Source organism: Eurosta solidaginis, chromosome 1, assembly GCF_040869045.1.
Source record: "Eurosta solidaginis isolate ZX-2024a chromosome 1, ASM4086904v1, whole genome shotgun sequence".
In the NCBI taxonomy this organism is placed as follows: domain Eukaryota; kingdom Metazoa; phylum Arthropoda; class Insecta; order Diptera; family Tephritidae; genus Eurosta; species Eurosta solidaginis.
The window spans coordinates 392,205,390-392,218,689 of NC_090319.1; the positions used below are offsets into that span (position 1 = coordinate 392,205,390).

Sequence of the window (13,300 nt, forward strand, 5' to 3'; positions counted from 1 at the left end):
AAAACGGCAAAGTAGTTCCAAAGGAAGTTCACTGCGTTAGGCTAACGTTTCCGTTTTTGTTATACAAGAACTATTTGTATTTCAACTTGTTAGAACTTTATCAGTTATGGTGTCACTATCTTTTCAGCTCTGGTGTGGCAAAATGTGCTCTAGATTTTAATTGAATTGAATGTCCGTTTGTAATATTAGTACTTCTATGTTATCTTTTCAGCTCTGGTGTGGCAAATCGAATTGAACATCCGTCTGTAATATTAGTGCTTCTATGTATCTGCAACTGAACTCGACAAAAGGCGGGATCGCCAATTGTGGTTATATGAAAATATGTTGTTTAGACTTTCCGTGTAACCACTAGGCGTATACGCAACTTTCTCGTACTGAATGTACAGATCCAATTGTTTAGACTTCCCGTGTAACTACTAGGCGTATACGCGACTTTCTCGTACTGAATATACAGATCTGACTAAATTAATAAATTTCTATTTAATATATATTATTTTATAAAATGTAATTTTTATTTTGATAGATATTTATCTTTTATTAAGTTTATATTCAACACAATTTCTTTTTGTAATGAAAATTTTTGATAATCACAAAATCAATATTGAATATTAAAAATTGGTAAAACATTTCAAAATTACAAAATTCAAAGTAACTTAAACACAAAGTTAAATGAAAATAATAAGAATCCTACAATTATTAATAGCTTAGGGATGTTCCATAGTCACGTGTGGGATAATTGTACATAATACTGCGTCTTTGTTGAAGCATTCTGATAAAACCAGTTGGGGAATTCCAATAGATAGGTTGAAGGCACTTAACATACAATTATTACTGTTATGCAAAAAAAACTCATAATATGTTAGTATATATGCAAATTATAATAGAATTTTCACGAGTGGGACGAAAAAACACGCTATTCGTTAGTTAAGCTATATATTGTAAAAAGGTTAAAACTCTGCGAATATCTGGAAGTAGATTATTTTGTTTAAATACTTTAAAATAAACAAACATTTGGGAAATTAAATTTCGTAATAATAAGTTTCAAATATAAAATTTGACGAAAACCTAGCACATATGACGAATAGGAGACCTTGAGGGGATTCAAAATCACAGGGGTCCACAGATGTCAGCCCAGACGAGGCTGGTTGGGTCCACCACCGACTACGCCATCCACAGAGATTCTGCGCAGAACACCCTTTTGCATAAGTGTGTGTACAGGAAAAATATGAAAAAAAAATTGATACCGAGGTCAAAAAGCGTGTTTCGATACATCCTCCGACATTTATGGACACTTTTTTGTCTTTTATCTGCCGTCGAAACGAATTTGGAAATGAATTGAGAGCAAATAAATGTTTTATATCTATTCATCTATGAATGATCATTTACATTTTCATTACACGCTTCCTTATTTACAACGGGAAATTGGGTAGAATATGTAGACCATATATGTTACTGTTATCTGCTTACTTTATAGGTCCTTATACATTTTGTTGGATTCGATATTTACAAATTGATATATGTACTTTTTTCCACTTTTAATCGACCCTATTATCACTTTACTTTAAGTATAATATTTGATAGTAAGTAGTTGTTTTTTAACACGAATTTGTATCTGATTCGCGGAAAGTGTTTGTATAATTAATTAATATAAATATCAGCACCGAGCCTAATAGAGCTCCGATTTGTGTGAGACCACCAGTCCATACTAGAGAGCGACCCCCCTGAGCGCGCATAATCGACGAAATTGATAGTTTTGTGTAGCTCACTGCGCCAATGAGCAAAGTCCAAGTGAAAATCTGTAAAAACAAAAGTTAATCTGTACGTACATATATAAATATATATAAAAAAACACTTACCACAATGATTTCACCTGCATTTGTTCCATGCAATGGTGGTATAGGACTCATACAAGCAGTAGTAAAGACGTACGCAGTTAAAATGGCACATAAACTGCACAACGCATATATGGGCCGTAATGACGTGTGAGGAATGAAAATCGCCATAAAGCACGCCACAGGATTAGCTATTACACTTAATGTAACCGATAGATGATATGCTGAGTTCCCATATGGTAAACTTGAATAGGATTGTATGGAATTGAACATGCCGTTTGCAAAGAATGATAAACAGCCAATAAGTAATAATAATAATATATATTCATTCGATGAAATTTGTGTTGTAGATTCAGTCTGTTGGCTTGTATTATTGTGATTAACCGGTGAATTATAACTAGAATTAATTGTGGTATTATCTTCACTATATTTGTAGTTGTTGCCAAAATCTATTTGGCCTGCTACATATTCACGTTTCGCAATTTTAAGGCGATCCAACATAGTAAAAGCAATCACGCTACATATAAACATGGCAAAAATAAATATGAAGAACTCCATTGTACCGAAAAGTGGAGGACTTGTTTTCTTTTCGTCAATCTCTTCACCGGTTTTCGTAGTGTTTACCAAAACACATTCTGTGTCACCGCCTACGCCTTGTATAAGCGAAACAACACTAGGCAACAATCCACTTAGGCCCTCACCTACGAAATAACTATTTAATTAAGACAAAAGACAAAATACCAAATAATATTTAATTGATAAGCAGAACACACAAGAGGTTATACAATGAATAGTATAACTTAATTAATTTTGAAAAAAAAAAATGGAATAAAATCCGGCATAAGCAATATACACATATACAGGTGGATATAATACGTATTATCTTGATTAACAAAATAAATTTTGTGAAATGTGTTGAAAAATTGCGCAGACATCATTTTTTAAAAATTCTGATAAAGAAAAGCAAATACCATACTCCAGATTTGCATGTTTTTAATCTCAAATTTAAAAGTATTTTATATTCGAAAATTAATCTATCGTCAGGAGAGAAATGTACCCTAAATTGTTCTTGAATACTCATTTAACTTAGGAATGCTTTGCGCGGTCATTTAATCATATTTAATATAATTTTACTAACATGTCTGATTATTTTTGATTACCAGGGGCACATGGTGGAATCACCAGATGAAGTAAATAGAAAAATACAGAACATGTACGCATCTGAAACAGTACGGTTATATTTTCGAAAGGTCAAACGGTAAAACTTTTTCCCGTTTTGAAAAAATAGGAGTAGAAAAATGAATAGCTTTCTACGAAAGTCATTGAAGAAACAGTTTTTTCAGCATAACAGTGATATCTAAAGGTGATAGTTTATATTACTGTTAGCATTGAATAAAAACCATTTGGCCACTTAAACAATAATGAGCATTAAAATTCAATGCAAGGCGAATTCAGTAGAGGTGTTGTTATCCCAACAGCTGATTGCTTCTTCTTGATAATTTTCCATACAAAGCCTTGTACAACAAAATGTCAGTTAATCGAAATCTATGAAAATTTTCTTTTGACTTGACATTCTTCTGCACGGCGAATTGGTTGAATTCGCTTTGCCACCACCTGGTATGGATTCGCCTTGATTCAATGGATACGGCCAAAGAAAGCTGACCTTATAGTTTAAATTAAACTATATATTTTTAAAATGTTATTATTTATTTAAATTTTTATATTAATATTGATATTTAAAATTTATAAATTCACTGACACTGAAAATTTCTTTTTTGAAATCATATTCAAAAATAAAGAAATTCAAAAATGTTCACTGAAAAACAAACCGGACATAATAGGGAGAGGTTTTATCCAGCCGCCGTGGTGGTGTGGTGGTAGTGTGCTCCGCCCACCTCACCGAAGATCTCGGCGTAAAAACTCTTCGGAGGATATCGCGCCTTGTATGTTTTATTTATTTTTCTAACAGGTTCGGCATGCACATTTTAGAGGGTTGCCTATCATACAGAACTGCCTTTGAGTTCTACTACGATCGGAGTAGATTTACCATACGTTTAGAAATATTATAACTATATGAGCCGCTAATAGAATTGTTTAGCCAAAAAGATTAACGTAACTTTGTGTTCCCAAAAAGAATATGGAACAAATTTTGAAGAAAACAAATTTTTTGGGGCATTTTGTACGAAAAAAGAAGCAATCAAAATTTAATACTTTTGTAATACGAGTAAACACTGGAAAATAGAGCTCCGGAAAAAGTGAGGTTATGTTGTTGACATCACCTTTATTATTACATCATGATTTATTCCCCCTGTCGGAAAATCAACAAAACAAAATAAGTTACCAAGTTATTTTTTACCAAAGTATGTCAGGTGATATACGGATCTCGCGGCAGTCGTCCTAGTACCACAAGATGCTGATCCGAAGCAAGCCCGATACAAATATTGCAAACGACAATCCATAACTATAACATTCTCATTTTAATGGGGCTGAGTTTTACGGCAAAACAGCTACTGTGAATTACAATTTTGGTGTTATTGTTATAGGAATGACAAAAAACATTCCTCGAAAGTCGTCGGTAGCGCTGCACAGAGTTGTGGGAACAAATAATTGGTTTTTACAAAAGCCGCCTTCAATTTTTTTTGTGAACATATTAAACATATAAAATGTAAACGTCAAAAATAAGATCCTATTAGTTTGGCATGGCCTTACTTGTGGAAGCCAACACAAAATGACGAATCTCTGTAATTAAATCCAGTAAGGATTCTTCGATATTCACCTGATAGTTTATGTGAAAAAAGTTCTCAAAGTAGCATAGGTTATTCCTGAAAAATGCAAAAAACACTTTTTCGGGGACAACGTTGGGGAAAATGTTTCAGATATCCGAATGACAAAACAAAGAAGAATTTAGAGCAAGACAATTGGCTTACTTCACCTGGTTATTCCACCATGCAGGGGCATGCATTTTTTCATGATATTTGATACATTATTTTGGTCATGTAATGAAAGCATCCGGAGGTCGTGAGCTGCTTGGACCACAGGTAAATTACAATGACATCTTCCCCTTCAAAATTACCGTTGATCATGGGATCCGACGCAAATGCGCACCACGAGGTATGGAACAGCACAGACACCAATTCGAGGGGTGAGTCCGTTCTTGAAGTTATTATTAGTAATGACCTAAGTATATACAACGTTGGGAATTCCAACCTTCATCACTAGGTCTAGAGGTGAAGTCCTGGACATAACCCTGGGTAACGATCTGGCTGATGAGCTGGTCTATGGATAAGGAGTTTCCTATGAAACCCTCAATGTCGGACCATCTTATTATCCAGTTCGCCATCGGGGCTATACCCCTAGAAGGACCACCAAGGCGAAACCCCAGGAACACAAACTGGGACATGTTCAGGAATATAATACAGGGAAATATTTCTATTATAGATAGTAGGAACAGAGGAACAAATTATATGGAATTTGAGAGAAGAGTTAGTAACTTCAACAGTGTCATTATTGAAGCGTTTAACTCTAGCTGTCGAGAATCCAAGGGTCCAGGAAATAAAACCCCCTGGTGTTCGAGGAAACTCTCGGAAATGAGGAAAACCGTGCGCAAACTCTTCAACCAAGCGAGGCGCACTGGAAACTGGGAGCAATACACAGCGAATCTAACAACATATAACAAGGAGATTATAAAAGGTAAAAGAGAGAGCTTCAGGAAATTTCCGAGGGTATTACGGAGGTTCCAGAGGCGGCAATGCTTCACAAAGCCCTAGCCAAGGACCAAAGGGAGACACGACTATCGATTAAGCTCCCTGATGGAACCTACTTAAGGACTGAGGAAGAAAGAGCACGTGCCCTGCATCCTCGGATACCTCAACGGAGGAGGCTCGAGAAGTGAGACCGACACCACAGATTCGAACCTCGCCAAAGGACTCTTCAACGATGGCACAGTTAATTGGGCAGTAAAGTCTTTCCAGAGCTACAAATCTCCGGGAGTGGATGGTATATATCCAGCCTCTCTGCAGCAGGGCGAGGAATTGATCCCACACCTGGTCAGGATTATAAGGCATAGCCTCGCACTGGCATACATCCCGACGGTGTGGAGAAGAGCAAAAGTGGTCTTTATACCTTACTTACTTACTTAATTGGCGCTTAACCGTCTAAACGGTTATGGCCGTCCAACAAGACGCGCCAGTCGCTCCTTCGCTCCGCCAACCGGCGCCAATTGGTCACACCAAGGGAGTTTAAATCGTTTTCCACCTGGTCCTTCCAACGGAGTGGGGGCCGCCCTCTACCTCTGCTTCGATAGGCCGGTTCCGATAGAAATACTTTCTTGGCCGGGGCATCAACATTCATTCGCATAACATGGCCTAGCCAGCGCAGCCGCTGGACTATGTTGATGTCTGCGTATAGCTCGTACAGCTCATCATTAAATCTTCTTCGGTACTCGCCATCGCCAACGCGTAGAGGTCCATAAATCTTTCGAAGAACTTTTCTCTCGAACACTCCCAAAGCCGCTTCATCTGATGTTGTCATGGTCCATGCTTCTGCCCCATATAACAGGACGGGTACGATAAGTGACTTGTAGAATATGATTTTCGTTCGCCGAGAGAGGACTTTACTTTTCAATTGCCTACCTAGTCCAAAGTAGCATTTATTGGCAAGATTGATTCTTCGCTGGATTTCAGTGTTGATATTGTTGCTAGTGTTGATGCTGGTTCCCAAATAAACGAAGTCTTTTACTATTTCGAAATTATGGCTGCCAACAGTAGCGTGGTTGCCAAGGCGCGTATGCGCTGACTCTTTGCTGGATGACAGCAGGTACTTCGTTTTGTCCTCATTCACCATCAAACCCATCTTTACCGCTTCTTTTTCCAGTTTGGAGTAAGCAGAACTAACAGCGCGGTTGTTTAGGCCGATGATATCAATGTCATCAGCATATGCGAGTAATTGTACGCTTTTATAGAATATTGTTCCAGTGCGGTTAAGTTCTGCAGCTAGTATAATTTTCTCCAGCATCAAATTAAAGAAATCGCACGATAGGGGGTCACCCTGTCTGAAACCTCGTTTAGTTTCGAACGGCTCGGAGAGGTCCTTCCCAATTCTGACTGAGCTGATAGTGTTGCTCAACGTCATTTTGCACAGCCGTATAAGTTTTGCGGGGAAACCAAATTCAGACATAGCGGCACATAGGCAGCTCCTTTTCGTGCTGTCGAAGGCGGCTTTAAAGTCGACGAAGAGGTGATGTGTGTCGATTCTCTTTTCTCGGGTTTTTTCCAAGATTTTGCGCATTGTGAAAATCTGGTCGATGGTAGATTTACCAGGTCTGAAGCCGCACTGATAAGGTCCAATCAGCCGGTTCACGGTGGGCTTCAATCTTTCGCACAATACACTTGAAAGGACCTTACATGTGATATTAAGAAGGCTGATTCCACGATAGTTGGTGCATTTTGTAGTATCCCCCTTCTTGTGGACTGGGCAAAGAACACTTAGATTCCAACCGTCGGGCATGCATTCGTCCGCCCATATTTTGCTAAGAAGCTGCTGCATGCGTCTTACCAACTCCTCGCGGCCGTACTTGAATAGCTCCGCAGGCAATCCATCAGCGCCCACGGTATTATTGTTATTCAATCTGGTTATTGCTTGTCTAACTTCGTCATATCGGGCGGGGGGACATATATTCCATCATCATCGATTGCGGGATCGGGTTCTTCATCTCTGCGCGGTGAATTGCTGCCTCCATTTAGGAGAGCAGAGAAGTATTCCCTCCATAATCTAAGCACTCTCTGGACATCAGTTACAAGGTCGCCGTTTTCATTCCTACAGGAGTTTGCCCCGGTCTTAAAACCTTCCGTCTGTCGCCGTATTTTTTGGTAGAATTTTCGGGCGTTATTCCTGGTGGCTAGCAGTTCAAGCTCCTCGCACTCACGCCTTTCTGCTTCTGCTTTTTTCTTCCGGAAAAGGCGTCTCGCTTCCCTTTTCACGATAGCGTTCACACACTCCTCTTGTCGTGCTCGCTTTTAACGTAGCCCTGTAGGCAGCGTCTTTTCTTTCGGTTGCAACGCGGCATTCTTCATCGTACCAGTTGTTTTTTCGTGGCCGCCGGTAACCAATTTTTTCCTCGGTGGCAGTACGAAGTCCTTTGGAGATATGCTCCCACTGCTCCTGTATTCCTTCAGGATGAGTTGTGCTCTCAGAGAGCAGGTGTGAGAGTCGAGTTTCGAAATCATTGGCAGTCTGTTGTGATTGAAGCTTTTCGACGTCTAGGTAGTCTTTATACCTAGGGTGGCTAAAAAGGACCACTCCAGTCCTAAGTCCTTTAGGCCTATAAGCCTGACATGATTTGCTCTCAAAGCAATGGAGAGGATTGTAGACCACAAGATTAGATCAAAGGCTCTCGATAGAGTGCCACTACATAAATATCAGCATGCATACAGAACAGGCAGGTCGACAGAAACTGCACTGTATCAGTTGTCCACAGAAATCCAAAGTGCGTTCGAGTGCGGGGAGATAACGCTATGCGCATTTTTGGACATAGAGGGGGCTTTCGACAACACGACACACGAAAGTGTGAATCGGGCACTCGAGAGAAGAGAGATACAACGTCCAATCCGTAAGTGGATAAACGCATTATTGCGTACGAGGATTGCCGAAACCTCAAGTGGGGACGGCAGAGTATAGATCACAACAACGAAAGGATGTCCACAAGGGGGCGTCCTGTCACCCCTGCTGTGGAGCCTGGTAGTAGATGAACTTCTACAGAGGCTCTCAGAAAACGGAATCCGATGTTAGGGGTACGCGGATGATATTGTTATCATTGTAAGGGGCAAATTTGAGAGTACCCTTTGCGACATAATGCAAAGGGCATTGAGGCTAACGAAAGAATGGTGTACTGAGGTAGAGCTAAGCATCAACCCAAACAAGACATCCATTGTGCCCTTCACCAGGAAAAGAAAACTGGAAGCGATTAGACAAATCACAATGGATGGAGTACAGATGGAGTACACGACTGAGGTGAAATACTTGGGAGTAACGTTTGACTCCAAGCTCTTATGGCAGAAACACGTCGACAACACCTGGGGATGCAGCCCAAAGATCCTAAGATGGATGTACACTATGGTGGTGAGACCTATCATAGTGTACGGAGCAGTTGCGTGGGCATCAAGGGCAACCATGGTGACTGTACAAAAATCACTCACGAAGCTTCAACGCTTAGCGTGTGTCTGCATTACGGGAGCCATGCGAAAATGCCTGACGGCAGCAATAGAGGTGCTGCTTGAGTTAACGCCTCTACATATAATAATTGAGCAGGCCGCCAGGAGTACTTTAGTAAACATAGCTAAAGAAGGATGTGGAAGAGGCAATGTGATACAGTTACGGAGCATGGCGAAGCTGCAGGAGCGGAATCTGCTTATCCAACTTCCCAGAGATGATACGAGGAAGATAATTAAGTTTGAGATTCAAAATAGAGCTGGGGAACAAATGTACGTGGGACACATCCAGAATTGAAGCGCTTCACCAGGAAGACACTATAATATGGTACACCGATGGCTCGAAGACACCGGAGGGCATAGGAGCGGGGATCTTCGGCACCCGAACCAAAATATCCCTACCGCTCGGAAAATATCCGAGCATCTTCCAAGCCGAAGTTGTCACCATAAGCCGGTGTGCTGAGATAAATTTACAGCGGGGATATACCAACGAGAAAATCGCTATACTCAGCGACAGTCAAGCTGCGCTCAAGGAATTATTTTCAGTTGAGATTAAATCATCAACAGTACTTGAGTGCGTAGAGAGGTTAAACAGTCTAGGAGTTAATAACACCATCCGTCTAGCATGGGTACCTGGACACAGAGGAGTAGATGGTAACGAGCGAGCGGACGAGCTTGCTAGGTTGGCAGCGGCCAGAAAGCCAATAGGACCCGAGGCTATGGTGCCAACAGGGTCACATACAATAAGGGAGGAGTTTAGACAAAAGGAGGCGTGCATCAGAGAACAACACTGGCGCGAAAGTCCAGGACTCAGGCAAAGGTACTAATAGGAGGGTACAACTCAAAGCGATATAAGGCTATGATAACCTCCCAAAAAGTAGCCTTAGGATTTTAACAGGTATACTCACTAGGGTGGTTTTTTAAATTTTGTTTTCGAATTTTTAGGTACTCAGTTCTTAAAATATGCTGTTTAGTGCAAAAATGCAATACGCTAGATTTCTGTTGTACGCCGATGATGTCAAAGTTTACTCTGTTGTTAATTCCGCAAACGATATGATTAATCTTCAAGTTGATATTGATAAACTTTACTCCTGGTGCATTAGATCTCATCTTTCATTAAATATAAATAAATGCTTACACGTAACCTACTCAAAATCTCGTTCAAATCTCAACAGTTCGTATAGTATCGCTAACAGTACGTTGCGGACTGTTGAAAAAATCAAAGATCTTGGGGTTGTATTTGATACAAAATTTATGTTCGTGAACCATATTGATTTCATCATTGCCAAGGCCTATGCTATGCTAAGCTTCATTCGGCGTAATAGTTCGGAGTTTTCTGACCCGTATACTTTAAAAGTACTCTACTCCTCATTCGTGCGTTCTCATCTTGAGTATGCTACCATCATTTGGAGACCTTTCCAACAATTCTCAATCAACAGGCTTGAGCGAGTTCAAAAAGTTTTTCTTAAGTATGCTTTACGGTTATTAAGGTTTACATACCCTCTTCCTCCATATACTGCTCGTTTACTTCTTTTGAATCTTAAATCCCTGGAAGCCAGGAGATCTATTCTCTCCTTGACTTTCTTGTTTGGCATTATCCACGGAGATGTAGACTGCGCTGATCTTCTTGTGGAAATTAATTTTAATGTTCCAAGGAGGGATCTTCGTAATGTTTGCCCGTTTTATGGTATCAATATTAGAACCAATTATGGAAGGAATGCGCCAATTGCACGCGCTCTGAACGAATTCAATAAGATTTCATCTTCTATTGAGCTTGATTGGAATTTTGAATTTTTTTGAATTGAATTGAATTGAATATTTATTGAATACAACATATATATAAGATCGACAAGTTTTTAAATATAACCCGCGAAGCTACAGTGCTTGTCTGCAGGTTTATATTATAGATTTTATGATTAAAACTAGCAATTGCATAATATACAATGTGCACAAATGACATAACAAAATTACAAAAACATTTTTATTTTGCGTATTTTTACAATAAGTTCAATTATGGATAGCGTTACACTCTGATTTACTAAAAAAAGCAACTGAATTAAAATAAGGTACGGTTTACAGTAATTGTGCAAGTTTTGCGGTTTGAGAATTCATTTACAATAAACTTTTAATATGATTTTTGATTAAATTTTTTGTTTTGACTGTGTTCGGTAGATTTGTAAGCTCTTTTGGTAGTTCATTGAAAAATGATGGAAGCAGTACAGATAGGGTGTTTTTACCATAATTATTTGAAAACTTAGGCACTACGAGGCGATTTTCTAACCGTCTTCGCGTTCCATGATCGTGGGAGATAGGAATTTTGAATGTGCATTCATCGTAAAACTCGTTGAGTATCGTTAATTTATAAATGGACTTTACGTCTAGTAAATTTAAGGCTGTATTTAATTCAAGATTTGGGGTATATATATTTTTCTTCTTGGCAAGTATTTTCAAATTATAATATTGACTTTGTTGAAGTATCCTACAATATGTTGACGATCCCCAAGCGGCGATTCCGTGTCTTAAGTAAGACTCCGACAGGGCTAAATATGCCTGGAGCAACACGTCGTAACTCGTACAGAAACTTAGATGGCTTAAGACGTACGACGTCGACCTTAGTTTTCTTTGGAGATGGGAAATGTGTGCATTCCACTTAAAATTTTCATCGAGAATAACACCGAGGTATTTGTATGATGGAACGGTTTCTATATTCTCGTTGCAGTTACAGGATGTCTGATTTTTATGTAAGCAATCATGGTTATGGAATATTAGCCGAATTGTTGATTGGGAAATATGCGGGGGTCTTATGTGCATTAGTTTGGTTTTCGTTACGTTTATTGCCAGCCCACTATCGTGCGCCCATTTGGTTACTACATGTGTAGGGACGCTTTTATAAATATTTTAAAGTCAGCTATTTAATTGTTTTTAATTTGTTTGTTACAAGAACTTATTATTTATTGTAAACTATATATTTACATGTATATTTTGTTATCTTTGTGTTAATATTTTTTGTTTCTACCATTATTGGCAGTCTGTAAGACCTGTATGTTCGTAGACTGAATAAATAAATAAATAAATAAATAAAAGTTTGAGCTCAATCGTACTTTGCTTTCCCGTGCCTAAAGGCCCCTGAAGTTGGCCAAGTCACAATTTTTCGCGAAAAATCATTTTTTTTTTTGCAATATACATATTATACATGTTGAAATAAATTTATTGTGAAATGAAACGAAATTTAATGGACTTTAAAGTATATAATAGACATTTTCCTTTAAAAATGGGTGGTTTGATAGATATATGTGACCCGATCTATGACAAGTTGGCTTAGGACTCAAAAAAACTTACTACTCCTAAGAAACTGAAGAAATGCATTGTTTATCATTAACAGCTGTTTCTCGCAATTTCTTTTTTGAGTCATTAGCCACCTTTTCATAGACCTGGTCACATATAATATTTAATGAATCAAGTTCGTGTGAAGTGAGCTGGTATGGTATTGCGCTGTTCCCTACAATTTGATAAGTAAAGTTCGAGTTTATAGATGTTCTATAAAACTTTTTAATATGACATATTTTTAGCACCGTATACGTTCAGACCACGTTCATATTGAGCCATAAGGATTGTTTATTGAGCTGCTCTAGCTTACGCCAAGTTTAATTATTTCACTAAATTGTGTTTCATGAACACTTTTCTTGCTCTAGGTTGCTCTATCTTTTAGGGCCGTTCCATTGGTTTATCGAGCTCTGGCTCTGGCTCAAATCTCATTGGAACGATCTGGATCAACTTTATGAGAACTGGCAGCACTAATATAAAACATCTGTTTTGTTGAAAATAAGAAGAAACGTACACAAAATTTTAAGATACTGATAGAATTATTAACATTTAAATAGTTTCGCACGTAAGCAAACTATTTATTTTCCTTACATCATCTTCAAGTTGTTTACTCTTTCAGTGTTTTTGCTTTTAAATATGGCGAATTCTTTTATGTATACACAAATGTACACATATTTAGTTCAGTGCTACAATGGCTCAACTATATGGTTGGCTCATCTCACCAGCTGATTTTATTTTTTTCATTTCACTGTAGTAGGGATTGTCAGAAGGAGATGGCAAACTTAAAATGAAACCAACGAATTTACAACATTTTCTTACTACATACAAATGCTGCTAAGTTTTATGTTTTCATTCCATTCCATTCGTCTAACAGCAACACTCTGATTTTGGCAATGTGAACAAATGTATGTTGTTGCTGTAGAGATGAACCAACCATAT

General features: G+C 38.6%; 1 protein-coding gene across 7 annotated transcripts in view; it reads right to left on the minus strand.

The window, feature by feature from the left end:
• Positions 1 to 518: 518 nt before the first annotated feature.
• Positions 519 to 13,300, minus strand: part of Rift (Riboflavin transporter) — a 33,058-nt gene continuing 20,276 nt past the window's right edge. For all 7 annotated transcript variants that reach the window (XM_067763571.1, XM_067763573.1, XM_067763572.1 and 4 more), the window contains 2 exons: positions 1,857 to 2,544; positions 519 to 1,796 (listed from right to left, as the gene is read on the minus strand). In XM_067763571.1, the coding sequence (XP_067619672.1) occupies positions 1,596 to 1,796; positions 1,857 to 2,544 (889 nt within the window). In that variant the 3' untranslated portion in view covers positions 519 to 1,595. The remainder of the gene's footprint in view (positions 1,797 to 1,856; positions 2,545 to 13,300) is intronic.